This window comes from Rutidosis leptorrhynchoides, chromosome 8, assembly GCF_046630445.1.
Source record: "Rutidosis leptorrhynchoides isolate AG116_Rl617_1_P2 chromosome 8, CSIRO_AGI_Rlap_v1, whole genome shotgun sequence".
Classification (NCBI taxonomy): domain Eukaryota; kingdom Viridiplantae; phylum Streptophyta; class Magnoliopsida; order Asterales; family Asteraceae; genus Rutidosis; species Rutidosis leptorrhynchoides.
Genome location: NC_092340.1, coordinates 369,875,001 through 369,897,231, shown reverse-complemented (window position 1 = coordinate 369,897,231; position 22,231 = coordinate 369,875,001). Strand labels below are relative to the sequence as shown.

Sequence of the window (22,231 nt, the reverse complement as noted above, 5' to 3'; positions counted from 1 at the left end):
GGTATAACTATTGCATTAACTAAGCATTTTGCTTACCCTCTCGTTGTTTATCTTTTTATAGGCTCGGCGTTGATAAGGGTAAGGGCATTCGATTGGATTAGAGATCCCGCTTGTTGTATAGGGGACGCTTTCGGGATTTGATAGCTTTTGGAGTTTGACCGAGACTTGGGTAGTTTAACCCCCAAACACCATGCTCATAGTGTCGTTTGGTAATTAAACTAATGTGGTCGAAACTCATGATTTGTACAAAACTCGTAAAACGGCCGTTGTGGGCCCCATTTTGTAAAACTCGTTTCGATGTTGGAAATCTATTAGCTTTACTTATTTTGATATGTTGTAATAATTGGGTTCGTTGGAAATTGTCGGGAAACGGGTTTTTCATTCAAGCGTAAGGTAAAACTGATCAGAACTTTTTAGCCTAATTGGACGCCGTCCAAAAAGGCTGGACGCCGTCCAGGACTTCAGTACTGGACGCCGTCCAGAAATCTGGACGCCGTCCAGTTGTACAGGCCCAGAAATTTTTTTTTAGGGTCGTGTTTTTGTTATAACGAGGGTTGGGTCGTTACAAGTGGTATCAGAGCATGGTCTAAGGGATTTAGGCGACTTGAGATAGGTGCCTAGACTTAGATTTAATTGTGTATGCATTTTTATGTGGGACTTGTAGGAGACGGGTCGGACCGGGTGTTGATTAGTGTTTAGGTTTATGTGAACTAACCTTGCACTAATTGTTTTGTGTTGTGTTAGCAATCATCAAGCTAGATAGTCGTTGTACTAGCAAGTTCGTGTGATGTGCTCGCGTAACAATGATTAGCTACCATTGTTACGGGTTCAAATCGTGTCAAACAAGCGATGTACGATGAATGTTAAGCAAGATGGGGTAGTGTGGTGTATATGTATATACATATGTGTTAAGTCCTTTCGTTTCGTGGTTTAATCTTTTCCGTTTTATAGAATGAATATGAGAAATGGACACGACACCAATGACGGAAGTAGTTGAACTAATACAGTCCTACCGCCCCTCAGGAGGAAACCCCCCATGACATATTCATAGGGGTGTCGCATGTGGTAAAACACTAGAACCTCCTCGGGTGAGGCTCAAACGCATAGACGTATGCCTCTGAGACCCAAATAATGGGCGGGTAACCATGAGGGAAATATTTTTGCAGCACATGGGAGTCGAACCATTGATCTCCTTTATGGAAAATCAGGTCACCACTTATACACCAACACCTTGTGGTTTTCAAACGGATAAAAGTGATTTAGTTATTTAGCTTGAGCTAGAGAGAAGGCGGAAGGTTTCCCTGGCTAGACAATCAGAAGAAATTTGAAATTTAGGAGGAGATTTTGAAGAAGATAAATACAATCAATTGACGGTAATTATGAAAACTTTGAAACTTGAAAGATGTTAAACTAATTATCCATCTTGGGAAAGTTAGTAATAATTAGCGCTAGATTTCAATATACAGGTGGTAGTTGATTCACCCCATTAAGGCCATAGATTTCTCTCCCCTATGCCGTATAGATGTGATAAAAATGCCGCATAAACGCCTATAATGGGGGCATTGGTCTCGGGGTGTTTGTCATCTTGAAATGCAGGAGGGGAGGAAGGTAATGGTGAGGTGGCAACATTTGATTGGTTTCAGTTATTTTTTCACTCCCACTTGTTATTATTTACCTACCAAATATCAATTAAGTTTTAACATATCACCCACAAACTTTCTAGAACCTCTCAACTCCATATTTCAACTGCCTCATTCCCACATCATTTCCATGTAAGCGTCATAACTCAAAAAGTACCTCTCTTCCACTTCAAGTAGACCGTCAGCATTATGTATGGTCTAAGTTAAGATGGTATCCAATGACTTAGTAGGGAGGGCCCGCAATTAGTTGTTAAGCAAACCGCGTTCGATTCCGAGGAGGGGGAGGTTTTCTCTAGGATTTACTGCGATTAGTTGCCAAACAACCCAGTTCTCGCGATTAGTTGTCGAGCAACCCAAGGCCGTCTCAACAATTTAAAGGCCCTAGACGAAAATAAAATTGGGCTCACAAATACGTTAAATTTTTTTACTTACATAGTATTTAATTATTAAAAATAAGGTATTTTAACTTTAATTGGCAATTTTTTATTTGATTTAATTAAATATATTGAGAAAAATATTTACATATTCAAAATTTTGGACCCTTCTAAATTTTTGGGCTCTAGGCGGTTGTCTATCTTGCCTATGCTCGAAGACACCTCTGAGCAACCCGGGATGATCCTTGGAGTTTTCTACCTAGCGTGTGTGAGTTGCAAATTAGAGTATTCGATGCGAAAATTCCCGGTAAAAATAAATATCTTGGGAAAATAAAGGAACGTAAAATGTGTAGTTGGAAACTAAGGTAGAATAATAAATTCTCACTTTTTAACTTATGGGTGAATTAAAAGTTTCTCTGTATATATGTTTTCCCTTTCACAAATTCTCACTTTTTAACTACTGCTAATAGCTTCTCTTCCACCTCCTTCATTCTTCAAAGCTTTACTACTCCCTTCTGACCCTCTTCTGGTACTCATAATTTCTCTGTTTTATTTTTATTTAGTAAATTATATATATATATATATATATATATATATATATATATATATATATATATATATATATATATATATGGGCAGGATCAATGGGGAAGTAACCAATCGGGGGAAGCAACATTTTTTTTTTTCGTTTTTTTTGGAATTTTTTTCCGACATCAAGATCACACGAAAATATGAACATTTAGAAGAGACACTTCGTGATGAATGTTATTATTTAGGCGGGAAAACGATTGACAAAAATAATATTCAAGATAATATTGTTCGTGAAGAATATGAACATTTTTTTTTCATGTTTTGTGAAGTAAAATTTAGCCCGATTTAGAGTTTAGGGTTTAGGGTTTGGTGTTTTGGGTTAATTCCATAAACCCAAAACACCAAACCCTAAACCCTAAACCCTAAACCCTAAACTCTAAACCGTTCGTGTTAAAAACTCAATCTAAATCCTAAATCTAAACCCTAAATCTAAACCCTAAACCCTAAATTTCTAAACCCTAATATCTAAACCATATAAACCCTAATATCTAAACCCTAATATCTAAACCCCAATAGCTAAAACCTCAACATACGCTCGAAAAACACGATAATTTTTATATATTACTTCTTCGAGCATTTTTTTGCCAAAATAAAAACATTTATCACAAAGTGTCTCTACTAAATGTTCATATTTTCATTTCATCTATAATGTTCGTGAACAAAATTTTTTCAAAAAATGAAAAAAAAAAAGTTTTTGCTTCCCCCCACTTCCCCCCGATTGGTTACTTCCCTCTTGATCCTACCACTATATATATATGGGCAGGATCAATGGGGAAGTAACCAATCGGGGGGAAGCGGGGGGAAGCAAAAAAAATTTTCGTTTTTTTTTATTTTTTTTTCCGGCATCAAGATCACACGAAAATATGAACATTTAGAAGAGACACTTCGTGATGAATGTTATTATTTAGGCGGAAAAACGATCGACAAAAATAACATTCAAGATAATATTGTTCGTGAAGAATATGAACTTTTTTTTTTCATGTTTTGTGAAGTAAAATTTAGCCCGATTTAGAGTTTAGGGTTTAGGGTTTAGGATTTGGTGTTTTGGGTTTATTCCATAAACCCAAAACACCAAACCCTAAACCTAAACCAACCCTAAACCCTAAACTCTAAACCGTTCGTGTTAAAAACTCTATCTAAATCCTAAATCTAAACCCTAAATCTAAACCCTAAACCCTAAATTTCTAAACCCTAATATCTAAACCTTATAAACCCTAATATCTAAACCCCAATAGCTAAAACCTCAAAATACGCTCGAAAAACACGATAATTGTTATATATTACTTCTTCGAGCATTTTCCCGTCAAAATAAAAACATTTATCACAAAGTGTCTCTACTAAATGTTCATATTTTCATCTCATCTATAATGTTCGTGAACAAAGTTTTTTCAAAAAACAAAAAAAAAAAGTTTTTGCTTCCCCCCGCTTCCCCCCGAATGGTTACTTCCCTCTTGATCCTACCACTATATATATATATATATATATATATATATATATATATATATATATATATATATATATATATATATATATATATATATATATATATGGGCAGGATCAATGGGGAAGTAACCAATCGGGGGGAAGCGGGGGAAGCAAAAAAAAATCCGTTTTTTGAAAAAAAAATTGTTCACGAACATTATAGATTGGATGAAAATAAGAACATTTAGAAAAGACACTTCGTGATGAATGTTATTATTTTGGCGGGAAAACGATCGACAAAAATAACATTCAAGATAATATTGTTCGTGAAGAATGTTGATGTTTTTTTTTTCATGTTTTGTGAAGTAAAATTTAGCCCGATTTACCATAAACCCAAAACACCAAACCCTAAACCCAAAACACCAAACCCTAAACCCTAAACCCTAAAGGAATAAACCCAAAACACCAAACTCTAAACCGTTCGTGTTAAAAACTCAATCTAAATCCTAAATCTAAACCCTAAATCTAAACCCTAAACTCTAAATTTCTAAACCCTAATATCTAAACCCTATAAACCCTAATATCTAAACCCTAATATCTAAACCCTAATATCTAAACCCCAATGTCTAAAACCTCAACATACGCTCGAAAATCACGATAATTGTTATATATTACTTCTTCGAGCGTTTTCTCGCCAAAATAATAACAGTCATCACGAAGTGTCTTTTCTAAATGTTCTTATTTTCATCCAATCTATAATGTTAGTGAACAAAGTTTTTTCAAAAAACGGAAAAAAAAATTGCTTCCCCCTACTTCCCCGATTGGTTACTTCCCTGTTGATCCCACCACTATATATATATATATATATATATATATATATATATTCAAAAAGAACAACACTCGTTCATAAAATTATTGAATCTTGCAGCCATTGCCAACTGATTTTGTGACCAAGCATTTAGGCAACAAAATTCCCGAAGACGTAATAATCAAAACTTCAAATGGATGCTATTTATGGAAATTAAAGATTATAAAAATTGGTGATGATTATTGTTTTACCCATGGATGGAGTATTGTTGTTGAAGAAATCAAATTGGGTTATGGGGATATACTTTTATTTAGTCTTGTTGATACATCCACTTTTGTATTGTTGATTTATAGTCCAATAGGTTGTCAAAAAGATTTACCCCCTAAAATTAAGGTTGAAGATAGAGTTGATAGTGTTAGTGTTGTTGATGATAGTTGCAAAGTTGATGATGATGATGTTATTGATCATGATGATGATAATGATGACCAAGAAGATGTTGATGATTACGAAGAAGAAGATTATGAGAAGGAGAAAGAAGATGAAGATGATGATGGTGTTGGAGTATGATACAAATCCAAAGCGAGCGGAAGCATTTTTAAAATTTTACAAAATCATACTCTTCCACGGATCATGGTACAAAACTTTAGCAAACAAAATAAATTAATGAAACCGAACAAGAGAAGATTAGAATACAACCTTTGTAGCCTTTTGAAGATCGAATTTGAAAACCCAAAGAAGAGTTCCTCTAAACGGTAGACACCCAAAGTTCCAACCTTGCTTCGATCTATACCTTCTACTTAACGGATATTTTCTTCTTCGTTATTTCCACCAAAACCGAACCCAATTATAGATTTCAAGTATTTTGGTTACTTGAAATAAGAAAGAAAAATAGCATTTTTGTATGTGTGTTTTTGTATCTTTTTCATAACTTTTCAGATACCAAGACTTGGTATTATATATTACATAATTGATACAATTAATACATCTAGTACAAATGTAATAAATAAAGATTTGGAAAGATTTGCAAAATCAAGTCTTTATATAAAATAAGATTTACAAAATCAAATCATATTTTATAAATCAAATCAAATCTTATATCTTATATAAAATATGATTTGCAAAATCTAATCAAATCTCTACATATTTAGATTTGTAAGTATATGTATACACATAAAAAACTTACTTAATTTATTAAACCATTAACTAATGATTAATAAATTAATTTTCGATTAGAAGATATATCAAACAATTTTACGATTGGCCTTTGTGTGTGACCGAATAGGATAAATGGACTTTTATTATTTAATGTCATGGGCATATCTTCAAAATATATGTACCACAATCAAACCACGGTCGAACCGTAGCCAACCCGAGAACATATTTCCAACAGACTCCCACTTGCACTGACATTAATAATATTGGTCTGTCTTAAAAGACACACCATGTGTAACAATTTCTCTGCTACGTTACACTCCTATATTTTGATTTATATCAATCATCCTTTTGTTCAAGATATCTATATGAACGTGTGACATGGTTAAGTGTCAATCATCATCGTTCAAGATTATGTTTCCCAATGGAGATTTGTGGTGATCAAATAGACTGCAATTGCATTAATTCAGTCGTAGCATTGCCATGCATTTAATTCAGCACAAATCAATGAGGGGCCTAGAGATATTGCTTAAACTCGCTTAAAGAAGAAGGAACAAATTGCTTCAACTGTATAGACATCCACCACATTCCATGATATACCCAATCTGCTCCCTTATGACCAGCATTTACGCACAACGTTAGAAACAGGTCAAAGTATGACATAGTTTGTGTCAGGATTTCTCATACATATCCACTCTAGGATAAATGATGTTGCTATCTTAGAGCTTACCTTTTGACTTAAAACCATGAAGTAATGTCTAAGTATGGTCATTCCAGAACCTTGAATCAACTATCAAGTTCCTCATGAATGTAGTTTCATATAAGCCTATATTACAATACTTCATAGCAGCCTTAATTCAATTCTCTCTTCCTTAGAGAATGACCGACTGTGGAAGTTTATGAAATGATATTCATTGGAAGTTAAAACATGCAAAATGAAACATGGCAATATATAATGAAATGATCGCATCGTGCGTATAATATAATCTCAATATATTAATCATCATATCAATTGCAACATATATTATTACCCAATGTTTAAAGTTTCAACCTTAACATAAAAAATACAATCAAACTTTATCATTAATGACACGAATGCCAATAGACATGCTATGAGCATCATGCTTAGTCTGTGGCAAAGGCTTGGTGAAAGGATCAGCTAAGTTCTTAGCCGTGTCTACTCTACTTAATAATATGTCATTTTCTGCTACAAGTTGACGGATGTAATGGTACTTTCTGAGTATGTGTCGTGTGCACTTTTGTGACCTCGGTTCTTGAGCCAAGACAACCGTACTCACATTGTCGCAGAAAATCTCAACAGGATCATGGATTGTAGGAACCACACCTAGATCCCCGATGAATTTCTTTATCCACATGGCCTATTTAGCAGCCTCATTTACTGCTATATACTCAGCTGCTGTCGTAGAATCAGCAATAGTACTTTGCTTGCCACTTCTCCATGTGACGGCTCCACCGTTCAACATAAATACAAATCCTGATTGTGAAGAGCAATCATCTCTATCTGATTGGAAACTAGCATCCGAGTATCCTTTGACGCTCAGCTCGTCATTCCACCATAGACCAAGAACATCTCTTTAGTCCTCCTAAGATACTTTAGAATGTTCTTGACTGCTATCCAATGAGCTTTACCAGGATTGGCCTGATAACGACTAGTCATGCTTAGTGCATACGACACGTCAGGCCTAGTGCATATCATCGCATATATGATCGATCCTATAGCTGAAGCATATGGAGTCCGACTCATGGTAGCTGACTCCAAGTCAGAATTAGGACATTGAGACTTGCTCAATATCATTCCAGGGTTCATAGGAACGCACCCTTTCTTGGAGTTATGCATACCGAATTTCTTCAGTATCTTATTTATATATGCATTTTGGTTTAGCCCAATTAATCTCATTGACCTATCTCGATAGATCTTTATTCCCAAAATATATGATGCATATCCTATGTCTTTCATGGAGAAACATTTCCCTAGCCAAGCTTTGACATCTTTCAATGTCGGGATATCATTTCTCATGAGTAATATGTCATCGACATATAGTACAAGGAAGACTACAACACTCCCACTAGACCTAACATAGACACATGGCTCATCTTCGCCTCTAATAAAACCAAATTCTTTGATTTTCTTAATAAAGCAAAGATTCCAGCTACGAGAAGTTTGTTTAAGTCCATAAATGGACTTTTGAAGCTTGCACACACTATTAGGATACTTGGGATGTACATAACCCTCAGGTTGTGTCATAAACACGTCCTCTGTTAGCTTACCATTAAGGAAAACTGTTTTTACATTCATTTGTCATATCTCATAGTCATAAAATGCAGCTATGGCAAGAAGTATTCTAATGGATTTCAACATAGCTACTGGTGAAAAAGTTTCATCATAGTCTACACCATATTATTGCGTGTAACCCTTAGCCACCAGTCTGGCTTTGAATGTATGTACATTTCCATCCATATCGGTCTTCTTCTTGAAGACCCACTTACACCCAATGGTTTTAGCACCTGGTATATGATTAATCAAGGTCCAGACTTGATTATCATGCATGGATTGGATCTCGTTGTCCATAGCCTCCTTCCATTTGACAGACTCGGGGCCTGTCATTGCTTCATGATAGGTAATAGGTTCATCAGAATCTATATTTTCGTCGTCACCCTCAAATATATGTAAATTATATTTCTTTGGTGTTCGATGCACTCTATCAAATCTACGTATGGGTGGTGGCTGTAGGTTAGTTTCTCTTTCAACTGCAGGCTCGTCGACCTCTTGAGGAGAATCGGTTCCAATATCGATTTCCATGTCGGTTAATTCTTGAATTTCTTCAAGGTCAATTTTGCTCCCACTGGTTCCTTTTGATATGAGATCCTTTTCAAGGAAGACTCCCCTTCGGGACATAAAGACTTTGTTCTCAGTAAGGTTGTAAAACAAATATCCAAAAGAATCAGTCAGGTAACCAACAAATAAACACTTTTTAGATCTGGGTTCAAGTTTATCTTGAGCTTCACGACGAACGTAAGCCTCACAACCCCAGATTCTTAGATATGAGAGAGACACAGTTTTACCATGCATATCTCATAAGGTGTTTTAGAAACTTTCTTGGTTGGGATGAGGTTAAGGATCCTTGCGGCAGTTTGTAGGGCATAGCCCCAAAAACTGATTGGAAGCTTTGTACGGCTCATCATGGATCGAACCATATCAAGTAATGTTCGATTCCTCCTTTCAGCCACACCATTATGTTGTGGTGTTCTAGGAGGAGCTAATTGTGAGATTATCCCATAACCCCGTAGATGATCACGAAATTCATCATTAAGATATTCACCACCTCTATCAGATCGAAGAATCTTAATTCTTTTGTTCAGTTGATTTTCTACTTCATTTTGGTATGCCTTGAACACTCCTAAAGTTTCAGACTTTTGTTTAATTAAATAAACATAACCATATCTACTGAAGTCATCAGTAAATGTAACGAAGTATCGTTCATTGTGTCTAGTAGGCGATCTGAACGGACCGCACACATCAGTGTGTACCAACTCCAACAGATCCTTACCCCTTTCACAGTTTCCTGTGAAAGGTGCTTTTGTCATTTTTCCTAACAAGCAAGATTCACATTCGTCATATGATGTAACATCAAATGATTCTAAAATTCCATCTGACTAAAGTTTTGCTATGCGTTTCTTGTTTATATGGCCTAAACGACAATGCAATAGATACGTTTTATCCAAAACATCTTTGGATGAATCAACATTATAGATTAAACTATCATTTAGCTTTGCTGTGAACAAGTATTGATACATTATGAAAACTAAAATCAAAACCATCATTAATTAAAGCATTAAAAGATATAATGTTTCTTGCCATTTTGGCACTGTAGCAAACATTAGATAAAACAATACATTGACCAGAATCAAAAGAAAGCTTGTATTCTCCAATCATGTTAACAGAGGCAATGTTCTTATTCCCCATGATTAGATTGAGCTCTCCGGTCTTCAGCTTCCTACTTCTTGTGAGTCCCTGCACATTTGTACAAATGTGAGTACCACATCCTGTGTCCAATACCCAGGAATTAGAAATAGTAGTTTTGTTTAGTTCAATCATGAATAAACTTGAAGGTACAGCGACACCCTTAGCCCGTAGTTCATTAAGTTCCTTCAAGTACTTAGTACAATTGCACCTCCAATGTCCTTTCTCCCCAAAATGAAAGCATATTGCTTCTTCAGGAGACTTGGTTTGCGGGATCTTTGAAGTAGAAGAGTTAGCAATGCCCTTAGGTTTAGGTTTGAAGTTGGATGTGCCAACCTTACCCTTGCCCTTGTTCTTGCCCTTTGTTTTGTTTTTCTTCTTCTTGATCCCACCTTTACGAATGGCTAGAACAGTAGTTGCGGGTTTAGCTTTGGCCATGTTAGCCTCAGCGGTTTTCAATATGCCATGGAGCTCCATGATTGTTTTCTCCATATTGTTCATATTATAGTTCATAATGAATCTTTCATATGCACTAGTCAGCGAGTTCAGGATAAAATCCGTTGCAAGCTCCTGACTTATGGAAAAACCAAGGCGCTCTAGTCAGTCTATGTACCCTTTCATTTGTAGTACATGTACACTAACGCTACTTCCCGTTGCCATTTTACAAGATACGAGAGCTTTCACGGTGTCAAACTTTTCTTGCTTTGCTTGTTGTTGGAACATGTCTTTGAGTTGGTTAAGCATGTCATACGACCCTAAGCTCTCCATGCCCTTTTGGAGCTCCGGAGACATGGTCGCCAACATCAAGCATGCTACTTCATTAGACTCGGAATGGCGTTTTTCAAACTCGTCCCTAGCCGCTTGAGTAGCTCTCGATCCGGGTTCTGCCGGTAAGGGTTCCTTAATTGCCCTGATCTTTCCTTCCATCCTAAGAGCAATTCTTAGGTTGCGAAGCCAGTCCATGTAGTTCAAGCCCGTAAGCTTGCCCTTTTCGAGGAGCCCTTTAAGGCAGAAATTAGTGATTGATGACGGAGTAGGATTTGTGTTTGTTGCAGACATCTATCATATTTTTTAAAGTAAGTTGTATTAGTTAGTTTGATATGTTTAATCCTTGTTAAGATAATTACCCAAGTGTGTTCAATATTCAAACAATTATAATTAACAAGGTTAAGATCCATATTTCACTTATGGTAACGACGAGTTTACCGCGGATCGTCAATCATAAGCTATTTAGGTAGGTAACTATATTACCAATTTCATCCATTATGAAATTCTTAGGTTCTGCAGGATTTAGTGATAATCAATTATTTCACTTGGCATGTTTAATCCCTTCTGCGCTAATCCTTCCTCGTGGCGGGTTTGCCGCGAACCACGATTTCAGATTGTAAACCGTCCGTGATAGATACACATGAAATCCGGCCCAAGACTCTCGGGTATCGCGAAATTCACCTCACCCTTCCCAACACCCAACTAAAGTCCGGCCCAAGACTCTCGGGTATCGCGAACTCTAACAGGTAGAAGGTTCGGATGTGTGTACTACTCATGGGTAGCGTAAAGTTTACATTTAAAATGGGGTTTTGTTTTCTTTTAGCAAAAGTAGTTTATTCCATTTTAAAACATTTTAAGTGATTATTGTCTTTTGTTTCTATACTAATTTTCTAGCTAGCATGTCATAGACAAATAAGAACACAATAATAATCATGACACGCAATTATCGGTAGTATACCTCGAGTCCTATGCGTTTTTCCGGTGAGCCAACACACGAAAAAATATGGTCAACTAGGGACATAACCTTGTGTGAGAATTGGCTCCCACTAAAACCGCCATCTCCATTATATGCTCGGATGGGCCGCCTTGTGAACATCGTCTTCTTGATTCCAATCTTGGTTGCATTATCTTACAAAATAACTATTCTATTTTCTATACTATTACAAATACAATATAAATAGAAAGACGACATGCAAGTCGTTTAATAAATTATTACATTCATCCCGAATAAATAATAAACACGACATGCAAGCCGTTTAATAAATTATTACATTCATCCCGAATAAATAATAAATTAAATCATACAACCAAACATCCACACAAGGGTCTTATTGAGGCAAATACTACCAATTTCATACAACAATCACATACATAACAAATGGAGTGCCAAATATCCATTTTCATGAAACATGTTTCGATAAGGATTGATTTAAACACTTAATGGCACACAAAATAATCAATCCTTGTTTACATAACTTATGTATGTATGTAAACCCACTTCATATTTGTAAGTATGATTTTCATGCCAAAACCATCCAAACAAACATATTAAGTAATTCAAAATATGTTGGAGATTTATTCACTTTTTAACAATGCATAAAGTCTAAAATTAACAATTTTAATTTTCTCATTTCATGTAAAACATGAATATAATTTATGTACTTTATTTTCCTAAACATTGAATCTTTAATAGTCAACAACAAAGCTACTATTAAAATTTTTGGATTTTGGACAGATTCATACATCAACTTTAAATGGTCATATCTTACTCATTTCTAATCCGTTTTCGATGAATTGTTTTTTCAAATTTAAGTTCTTTCAGTTAGCTTTCAAATGCAATTGGCTTCATACGAAAATATTGAGTTTAAAGCCTCGACACAGTCCATCAAAGACAGACTGTTCAAGCTGGAAAAAAACTTTAAAAAATGAGATTAACCATTTAACATTTTGCCAAAACCCAAGATTCAAATGTTATTTAGGAAACATAAATACACAAATCATGATAATAGTTCTGCATGTTTGTTATGCATAATCATCTCCAAGAATCATGCACAACACACTCATCAAAATCGATTTTCATAGAGTACATTAGTTTGCTAAAACTTGTACAAGATGGCTCTGATACCACTGTTGGAGTATGATACAAATTCAAAGCGAGCGGAAGCATTTTTAAAACTTTACAAAATCATACTCTTCCACGGATCATTGTACAAAACTTTAGCAAACAAAATAAATTAATGAAACCGAACAAGAGAAGATTAGAATACAACCTTTATAGCCTTTTGAAGATCGAATTTGAAAACCCAAAGAAGAGTTCCTCTAAACGGTAGACACCCAAAGTTCCAACCTTGCTTCGATCTATACCTTCTACTTAACGGATATTTTCTTCTTTGTTATTTCCACCAAAACCGAACCCAATTATAGATTTCAAGTATTTTGGTTACTTGAAATAAGAAAGAAAAATAGCATTTTTGTATGTGTGTTTTTGTATCTTTTTCATAACTTTTCAAATAACAAGACTTGGTATATATTACATAATTGATACAATTAATACATCTAGTACAATTGTAATAAATAAAGATTTGGAAAGATTTACAAAATCAAATCTTTATATAAAATAAGATTTACAAAATCAAATCATATTTTATAAATTAAATCAAATCTTATATCTTATATAAAATATGATTTGTAAAATCTAATCAAATCTCTACATATTTAGATTTGTAAGTATATGTATACACATAAAAAAATTACTTAATTTATTAAACCATTAACTAATAATTAATAAATTAATTTCCGATTAGAAGGTATATCAAACAATTTTACGATTGGCCTTTGTGTGTGACCGAATAGGATAAATGGACTTTTATTATTTAATGTCATGGGCATATCTTCGAAATATATGTACCACAATCAAACCACGGTCGAACCGTAGCCAACCCGAGAACATATTTCCAACAGGTGGTGGTTTTGATGATGATGATGATGATGACGATGGTGTTCATATTGATGGTGATGATGGTGATCCTTTCTTTATTTCAACTATCTCAAAAGCCGATAAAAGAACACTGGTAAGATCTATGATTTTTTTATTTCAACTAACTCCATATTAAGGCCTGATCGAGCACAAGTACATGTTCAGGACATCGCTTCTAATTTAACTTTGTTGCGATATCATTTGTATTGTTTTTATAAGAATCCGAATTTTTGACCTATTTTGATTGGCGTTGACCGGAAAATTTGACCGGCTGGGGCCTACTCAGGTTGGACTAGTCTACAAATTCGACTAGTCGCCTAGTCAGCCGACTTTGACAACACTGTTTCTTAGTAAAACTAAGTGTAGTAACAATCCATAAAGATCAAAACTGAATTTCTCAATACCATTCTAAAACATACTTTAGAATGTGCAAATAACTTAACTATAGTAATAGTAATATCCTTAAATTTGAGTTAATTTTGTCTTATGAATATTAACGTGACCTAAATTGCATACTTGAAGAATATCTTTGACTTTAAAAAATTCTTACTACAGTAGTTTGACTTTTTAAAGTCAAACTGTAGTGTTTATTTATCTTCAAAGCATTCTACAATTCTCAACAACCCAAATTAGGAATCACATCACATTACTTATTTATCAGGCATTTTTAGCTTCTTTTGATAAGGTTTAGAAACCTCAATTCTCAACTAGACATTAGGAACTTTGAGCTGAAAACATATTTTACATTCGCCTCAAAATAACTATTTTGCTTTTTGGTTTTCATTAGCGGCTTCCAACGGGATTTGTGGGGTTGGGACCACTCGATGCTGAAATAGACATAGTTGTGAAGAATGTTGACGGTCAAGAGTGGCCAATGCGATTGCTGTCGAAAAAATTGAATGAGTCAAAAAGGTACTATCTTTCATCAGGTTGGGCTGAATTCCGGCAAAGTAATGAGTTACTGGATGGAGATGAATGCGTTTTCAAGTTCATTACAAGTGAAAGTAAGTTATGTCTTGTAAAAGTCACTAAGAACAACAAAAGATTGGTAAGGAAACCTCGCCCAGTCGGTGGCAGAATCCGGGTGGCTCAAGTAATGGCAAAGAATGTGTTAAGTTTCATATCATTCCTTCATCCAATTGATAAATAATACATGATATATATATAGGCTAAGGAGGCCAATTCAAAAGACTACAAAATAAATATAGAGGTCAATCCAAAAGACTACATGATAAATATAGAGGCATAAATATTGGTCACACCAAAAGTCTTCTAACATCCCCCCGCAGTTCGAGCGGGAGCGGACTCAACGCTCAAACTGGATCATTTTTTTTTCTTTGTTGCATGAATTAGACTGGTAATCGCTAATAAATATGCATATTGTTTCGGCTTTCTCCTTTTCCGTAACGACGTCGTGGCATGCATTGCCTAAGGATTCTTTTTCCTTTCCCGTAACGTCATCGTGGCTTGCTTTTGCCTAAGGATTTGGCAGTACTTTGATACACAACTTTTGTCAACGATAACAATCTTCTTCACCGCAAAAAAGAGTTTTGACATATATTCTCTTTTATTCGGGGTTTGGAACCTAGTCAAGCTAGGCGGCTCATCCCCACACCGATTATTATTATTATTCAAAGTAAGAAAGAAAAAAAAGTAGATAAACGTAGCCATGCAAGGAAGATATGGCTACTGTCATAGATAGAGGTGTTTCAACCAGATCGTACTGCTCGGATACCATGTTAAGTTTCATATCATTCCTTCATCCAATTGATAAATAATACATGATATATATATAGGCTAAGGAGGCCAATTCAAAAGACTACAAAATAAATATAGAGGCCAATCCAAAAGACTACATGATAAATATAGAGGCATAAATATTGGTCACACCAAAAGTCTTCTGACAGAATGATGATGATGATGATGATGATGATGGTGGTGATGATGATGATGATGATGATGGTGGTGATGATGATGATCATGACAACGATGGTAAACATGTTCAAAAGAAGGTCACCAAGAAAAACATGTCTCCTATACAAGGTGTTGGTATGGATGTGAAAGTGGAACTGAAGATGAAGATTTACTGATGATGATGAAGATGATGGTGATGAAATGTCCCGTTCTTATTGATTAAAAACGTTCCATATTAATTGATTTCGTTGCGAGGTTTTGACCTCTATATGAGACGTTTTTCAAAGACTGCATTCATTTTTAAACAAACCATAACCTTTATTTCATCAATAAAGGTTTAAAAATCTTTACGTAGATTATCAAATAATGATAATCTAAAATATCCTGTTTACACACGACCATTACATAATGGTTTACAATACAAATATGTTACAACAAAATAAGTTTCTTGAATGCAGTTTTTACACAATATCATACAAGCATGGACTCCAAATCTTGTCCTTATTTAAGTATGCGACAGCGGAAGCTCTTAATAATCACCTGAGAATAAACATGCTTAAAACGTCAACAAAAATGTTGGTGAGTTATAGGTTTAACCTATATATATCAAATCGTAACAATAGACCACAAGATTTCATATTTCAATACACATCCCATACATAGAGATAAAAATCATTCATATGGTGAACACCTGGTAACCGACAATAACAAGATGCATATATAAGAATATCCCCATCATTCCGGGACACCCTTCGGATATGATATAAATTTCGAAGTACTAAAGCATCCGGTACTTTGGATGGGGTTTGTTAGGCCCAATAGATCTATCTTTAGGATTCGCGTCAATTAGGGTGTCTGTTCCCTAATTCTTAGATTACCAGACTTAAATAAAAAGGGGCATATTCGATTTCGATAATTCAACCATAGAATGTAGTTTCACGTACTTGTGTCTATTTTGTAAATCATTTATAAAACCTGCATGTATTCTCATCCCAAAAATATTAGATTTTAAAAGTGGGACTATAACTCACTTTCACAGATTTTTACTTCGTCGGGAAGTAAGACTTGGCCACTGGTTGATTCACGAACCTATAACAATATATACATATATATCAAAGTATGTTCAAAATATATTTACAACACTTTTAATATATTTTGATGTTTTAAGTTTATTAAGTCAGCTGTCCTCGTTAGTAACCTACAACTAGTTGTCCACAGTTAGATGTACAGAAATAAATAGATAAATATTATCTTGAATCAATCCACGACCCAGTGTATACGTATCTCAGTATTGATCACAACTCAAACAATATATATTTTGGAATCAACCTCAACCCTGTATAGCTAACTCCAACATTCACATATAGAGTGTCTATGGTTGTTCCGAAATATATATAGATGTGTCGATATGATAGGTCGAAACATTGTATACGTGTCTATGGTATCTCAAGATTACATAATATATAATACAAGTTGATTAAGTTATGGTTGGAATAGATTTGTTACCAATTTTCACGTAGCTAAAATGAGAAAAATTATCCAATCTTGTTTTACCCATAACTTCTTCATTTTAAATCCGTTTTGAGTGAATCAAATTGCTATGGTTTCATATTGAACTCTATTTTATGAATCTAAACAAAAAAAGTATAGGTTTCTAGTCGGAAAAATAAGTTACAAGTCGTTTTTGTAAAGGTAGTCATTTCAGTCGAAAGAACGACGTCTAGATGACCATTTTAGAAAACATACTTCCACTTTGAGTTTAACCATAATTTTTGGATATAGTTTCATGTTCATAATAAAAATCATTTTCTCAGAATAACAACTTTTAAATCAAAGTTTATCATAGTTTTTAATTAACTAACCCAAAACAGCCCGCGGTGTTACTACGACGGCGTAAATCAGGTTTTACGGTGTTTTTCGTGTTTCCAGGTTTTAAATCATTAAGTTAGCATATCATATAGATATAGAACATGTGTTTAGTTGATTTTAAAAGTCAAGTTAGAAGGATTAACTTTTGTTTGCGAACAAGTTTAGAATTAACTAAACTATGTTCTAGTGATTACAAGTTTAAACCTTCGAATAAGATAGCTTTATATGTATGAATCGAATGATGTTATGAACATCATTACTACCTTAAGTTCCTTGGATGAACCTACTGAAAAAGAGAAAAATGGATCTAGCTTCAATGGATCCTTGGATGGCTCAAAGTTCTTGAAGCAAAATCATGACACGAAAACAAGTTCAAGTAAGATCATCACTTGAAATAAGATTGTTATAGTTATAGAAATTGAACCAAAGTTTGAATATGATTATTACCTTGTATTAGAATGATAACCTACTGTAAGAAACAAAGATTTCTTGAGGTTGGATGATCACCTTACAAGATTGGAAGTGAGCTAGCAAACTTGAAAGTATTCTTGATTTTATGAAACTAGAACTTTTGGAATTTATGAAGAACACTTAGAACTTGAAGATAGAACTTGAGAGAGTTCAATTAGATGAAGAAAATTGAAGAATGAAAGTGTTTGTAGGTGTTTTTGGTCGTTGGTGTATGGATTAGATATAAAGGATATGTAATTTTGTTTTCATGTAAATAAGTCATGAATGATTACTCATATTTTTGTAATCTTATGAGATATTTCATGCTAGTTGCCAAATGATGGTTCCCACATGTGTTAGGTGACTCACATGGGCTGCTAAGAGCTGATCATTGGAGTGTATATACCAATAGTACATACATCTAAAAGCTGTGTATTGTACGAGTACGAATACGGGTGCATACGAGTAGAATTGTTGATGAAACTGAACGAGGATGTAATTGTAAGCATTTTTGTTAAGTAGAAGTATTTTGATAAGTGTATTGAAGTCTTTCAAAAGTGTATAAATACATATTAAAACACTACATGTATATACATTTTAACTGAGTCGTTAAGTCATCGTTAGTCGTTACATGTAAGTGTTGTTTTGAAACCTTTAGGTTAACGATCTTGTTAAATGTTGTTAACCCAATGTTTATAATATCAAAAGAGATTTTAAATTATTATATTATCATGATATTATGATGTACGAATATCTCTTAATATGATATATATACATTAAATGTCGTTACAACGATAAACGTTACATATATGTCTCGTTTCAAAATCATTAAGTTAGTAGTCTTGTTTTTACATATGTAGTTCATTGTTAATATAATTAATGATATGTTTACTTATCATAATATCATGTTAACTATATATATAACCATATATATGTCATCATATAGTTTTTTTACAAGTTTTAACATTCGTGAATCACCGGTCAACTTGGGTGGTCAATTGTCTATATGAAACCTATTTCAATTAATCAAGTCTTAACAAGTTTGATTGCTTAACATGTTGGAAACATTTAATCATGTAAACATCAATCTCAATTAATATATATAAACATGGAAAAGTTCGGGTCACTACAGGTGAACCTTTCGATAAGCTTACTATTAATAATAGTAATTATTGGGTAAGATAAAATGAAATTATTACCTTAAGAAAGTTGCTTATTTTGAAAATAATAAGTGGAACTCGTTTTAAGTAAGACATATGCTCTTATGATCTAATGTTGGATGTTTTTATAATTAAATAGCGGATACCAGAGCAATTTATGGGGTTGCCTGGAATAGAAGCTGGAAAAAGCATAACGGTGAAGGGTCTTAAAGGAAGAAAGAATCTGTTGCGCTTGATGCCGGATACAAGGAATAAAAAGAGATATTATGCATCGGCTGGATGGGGTCCTTTTCTGACAAGTAATAAGTTATCAGTAGGAGATAAATGTGTAATCAAGTACATAACAAGTGAAGATAAGTTATGTCTAACAAAGGTCATCAGGAAAAATAGTGTTGGCGTGGAGTTGGAAACTGAAGATGAAGATGAAAATGGTACTGACTATGAAGATGATGATGATGGTGATCCTTTTGCTAAGTTCACTATCACCAAAGCCCGTATTTGGGTAAGATAATATGAATTTATTATCGTTAAAAAGTTGCTTATAAAGGGTAAGACCCTTACCTTCCAATGTGGAGGTCAAGGGTTCGATTCGAGGCACCTACAAAGTTATTCTCTATCATGGCCACGGAGGTTCACCTGCAATGACTCCGGGCTGCTCGCAAAGCGGGTGGTCGCCCTGGGATTAGTCAGTTATAAAATAAAGCTGAATACCCAGGTTACAAAAAAAAAAAAAAGGGTACTTAACCAAAATGCCATTTTTTGAGGACACAATTTATTTTTATTTTTATTTTTTTGCAATTTTCCCCTCTCAGGTCGTAAGTGTTCCTTGCGACTTTGGAAGTCCGAGAAATATCAAGCATGACCGAGAAACTTGAGGTCGCCACCTCAAGTTATGTGTGTCCTCAAGTTATGCATAATAATAATTATAAATAATAAAGCATATTATAACAAATTCATTTAATTAATTGGAAAGTAAGTGATGAAATGGTTATAAGACATATATATGCCCTTTTTTGATCTAATGTTTGTGGATGTTTTTATTATTAAAATAGCGAATACCAGATGAATTTATGGGGCTGCCCGGAATAGAAGCTGGAAAAAATATAACTGTGAAGGATCTTAACGGAATAGAGCATACAATGTGCTTGTTGTTGGATCCAATGTATAAGTATACAGAAAGGTACCATTTGTCTGCTGGATGGGTTGGTTTACTGCGAAGTAATAAGCTATCAGTAGGAGATATATGTGTAATCAAGTTCATCAGAACTCAAGGTATATTACGTCTAACAAAAGTTATCAAGAAGAAAAGGCCTCCGTGCGAAATTTCGGGTGCTCAAGTTGTGAAGAAGAGGAAGACAAGGCAGACACAGGCACGTGTCGAAATTCCGGTTACTGCAGGCGGTATTTAGATGAACATGATAGTGTTGTAGACTGTTTTATTTTCATGTGTTAATTATGCAAGATAGGATTCAAACTCTTAACATGCTTGTGTTTGTGTATATGCAAGATTATTATTAATCTTTTTTAACTGGTGCAAAGACTTCATCAAAGATTCAAAGTCTATTCTCTTTAATTGCATGTATCCTTTTTGCAACTAATCGGGTTTAGGTCAAGTATTGTAGTTCAAGTGTTAATGGTCTGACACTTGTTAGAGGTCAGGAGTTCGACTCCAGGGGACTACAACATTGCACACAAGGTTATTCCCTAACCTTGAAATCCACTAAAAGTCGCCTTTCGCACATTGCGTTGCGGGGACAGCGCGAGGGGGGGTTTTACCAGCCATGCCCTCGGATTGGTCCGGGTTTCCTCCAGGGCAACAGTTGGGGTCGGGTTATGCAACTGCAGGAGATAATCGTGTGGGTGGTTTAGTCCCCCTTGAGTGATCCCAAATTGCTGTTCAAAAAAAAAAAAATATGAGGCCTAGTAACTGAGTATATACTACATATAAATATTAAATTATGTGTTGTCTTTTTAAAAAGAATAATTGTTTTAATATAGATGAATTAGTAGACAAATCTTCGACCATGCTTTCATGGCGCCTTTTCTCGTCGGTTACGGGTGCTTTTAGCCCCCTGTGTTGTTTAGCTTCTCGCCGAAGTTTTGTTCTTCACTGTCGAATTCTTCTTTTTCGTCTTCCTTTTGCTCGGAAAATCAGGCGACGAACTCCATTTACGGAGTTTTGGTTTTCTGGTTGTGATGGGTTGTAGATTTTTTTGATGTTGTTTCCTTTTTACAAGCTTAAATTTGGCGGTCGTTAGATCCCTTTTCTAGTTGGAGCCGGAGTTTCTTTCTGCCGGCGGTTTCAGCTATTGTTGTTTGTTGATGTTTATTTTGTTATCTTGTTAGTATAGCCATTATTTAAGTTCTCGTTTGTTATAGCCTTAATTTTAATTTGTTTACTAGATTAGACGGGTTTTTCACCCTGTTAGCAGTGGCAAATGTACATAAGGGGTCATGGGGGTCTCATGACCCACTAAATTTAACTATTATACCCTATATATTTATAAGATTTATGATTATTTTAAAGCTAAACAACATTTATTATGAAGGGTAATCTGTAAAAAAAAAAAATTAAAAAAAAAATAAACTATGACCCCATTGAAATTTCATCCTAGATTCGCCACTACCTGTTAGTGAGTTGTTCGGCTTGGTTTGTTTAGTTTGACTAGGCCTCGTTGTTAGATTCTTTTGTATCAGCTCTACTTGTTGATCTTTGAATCTATTTCACTGTTATCGTTTTTTTTCGAAAAAAAATAAAAAATATAGGATACCCGAGAATTAAAAAGAATAGAATGAGGGTATTTTGGGAAATGAAGTAAAAGTGTGGTTAGTTTGTAAAAAGAGGGATTGAAAATATAATCTCCCATACTTTAAAGACCAATGAGAGCGCGACAATCACTTGTTCTTACATGTAGTCAAAAATATTCCATCACATGTGATTGACTTCCTTAACCCTAAAACTTAAACCCTAAACCAACCTTAAACCCTATACACAGGGTTTAGGGTTTAGCAATTAGGGTTTAGAAATTATGGTTTACGGTTTATAAATTAGCGTTTACGGTTTAGATTGAATTTTAACACAAACGTTTTAGATTTCGAAAAAAAAAAATTCTATCATATGTGA

The 22,231-nt window shown here is 34.5% G+C and overlaps 1 protein-coding gene across 1 annotated transcript; it reads left to right on the top strand.

The window, feature by feature from the left end:
• Positions 1-15,666: 15,666 nt before the first annotated feature.
• On the top strand, positions 15,667-20,601 carry LOC139863025 (uncharacterized). The gene is made up of 4 exons (XM_071851673.1): positions 15,667-15,821; positions 19,080-19,123; positions 19,247-19,609; positions 20,160-20,601. The coding sequence occupies exons 3-4, from the start codon at positions 19,265-19,267 to the stop codon at positions 20,514-20,516; spliced, it is 702 nt and encodes a 233-aa protein (XP_071707774.1). The 5' UTR covers positions 15,667-15,821; positions 19,080-19,123; positions 19,247-19,264; the 3' UTR covers positions 20,517-20,601.
• The last annotated feature ends 1,630 nt before the right edge of the window (positions 20,602-22,231 follow it).

What these genes read in the sequence shown, in the direction of transcription:
- LOC139863025 (XM_071851673.1), top strand. Translation starts at nt 19,265, where the DNA reads ATGGGGTTGCCTGGAATAGAAGCTGGAAAAAGCATAACGGTGAAGGGT. An exon ending in TCACCAAAGCCCGTATTTGG is followed by an intron (nt 19,610 to 20,159) that starts GTAAGATAATAT and finishes TTATTAAAATAG; the next exon opens with CGAATACCAGATGAATTTAT.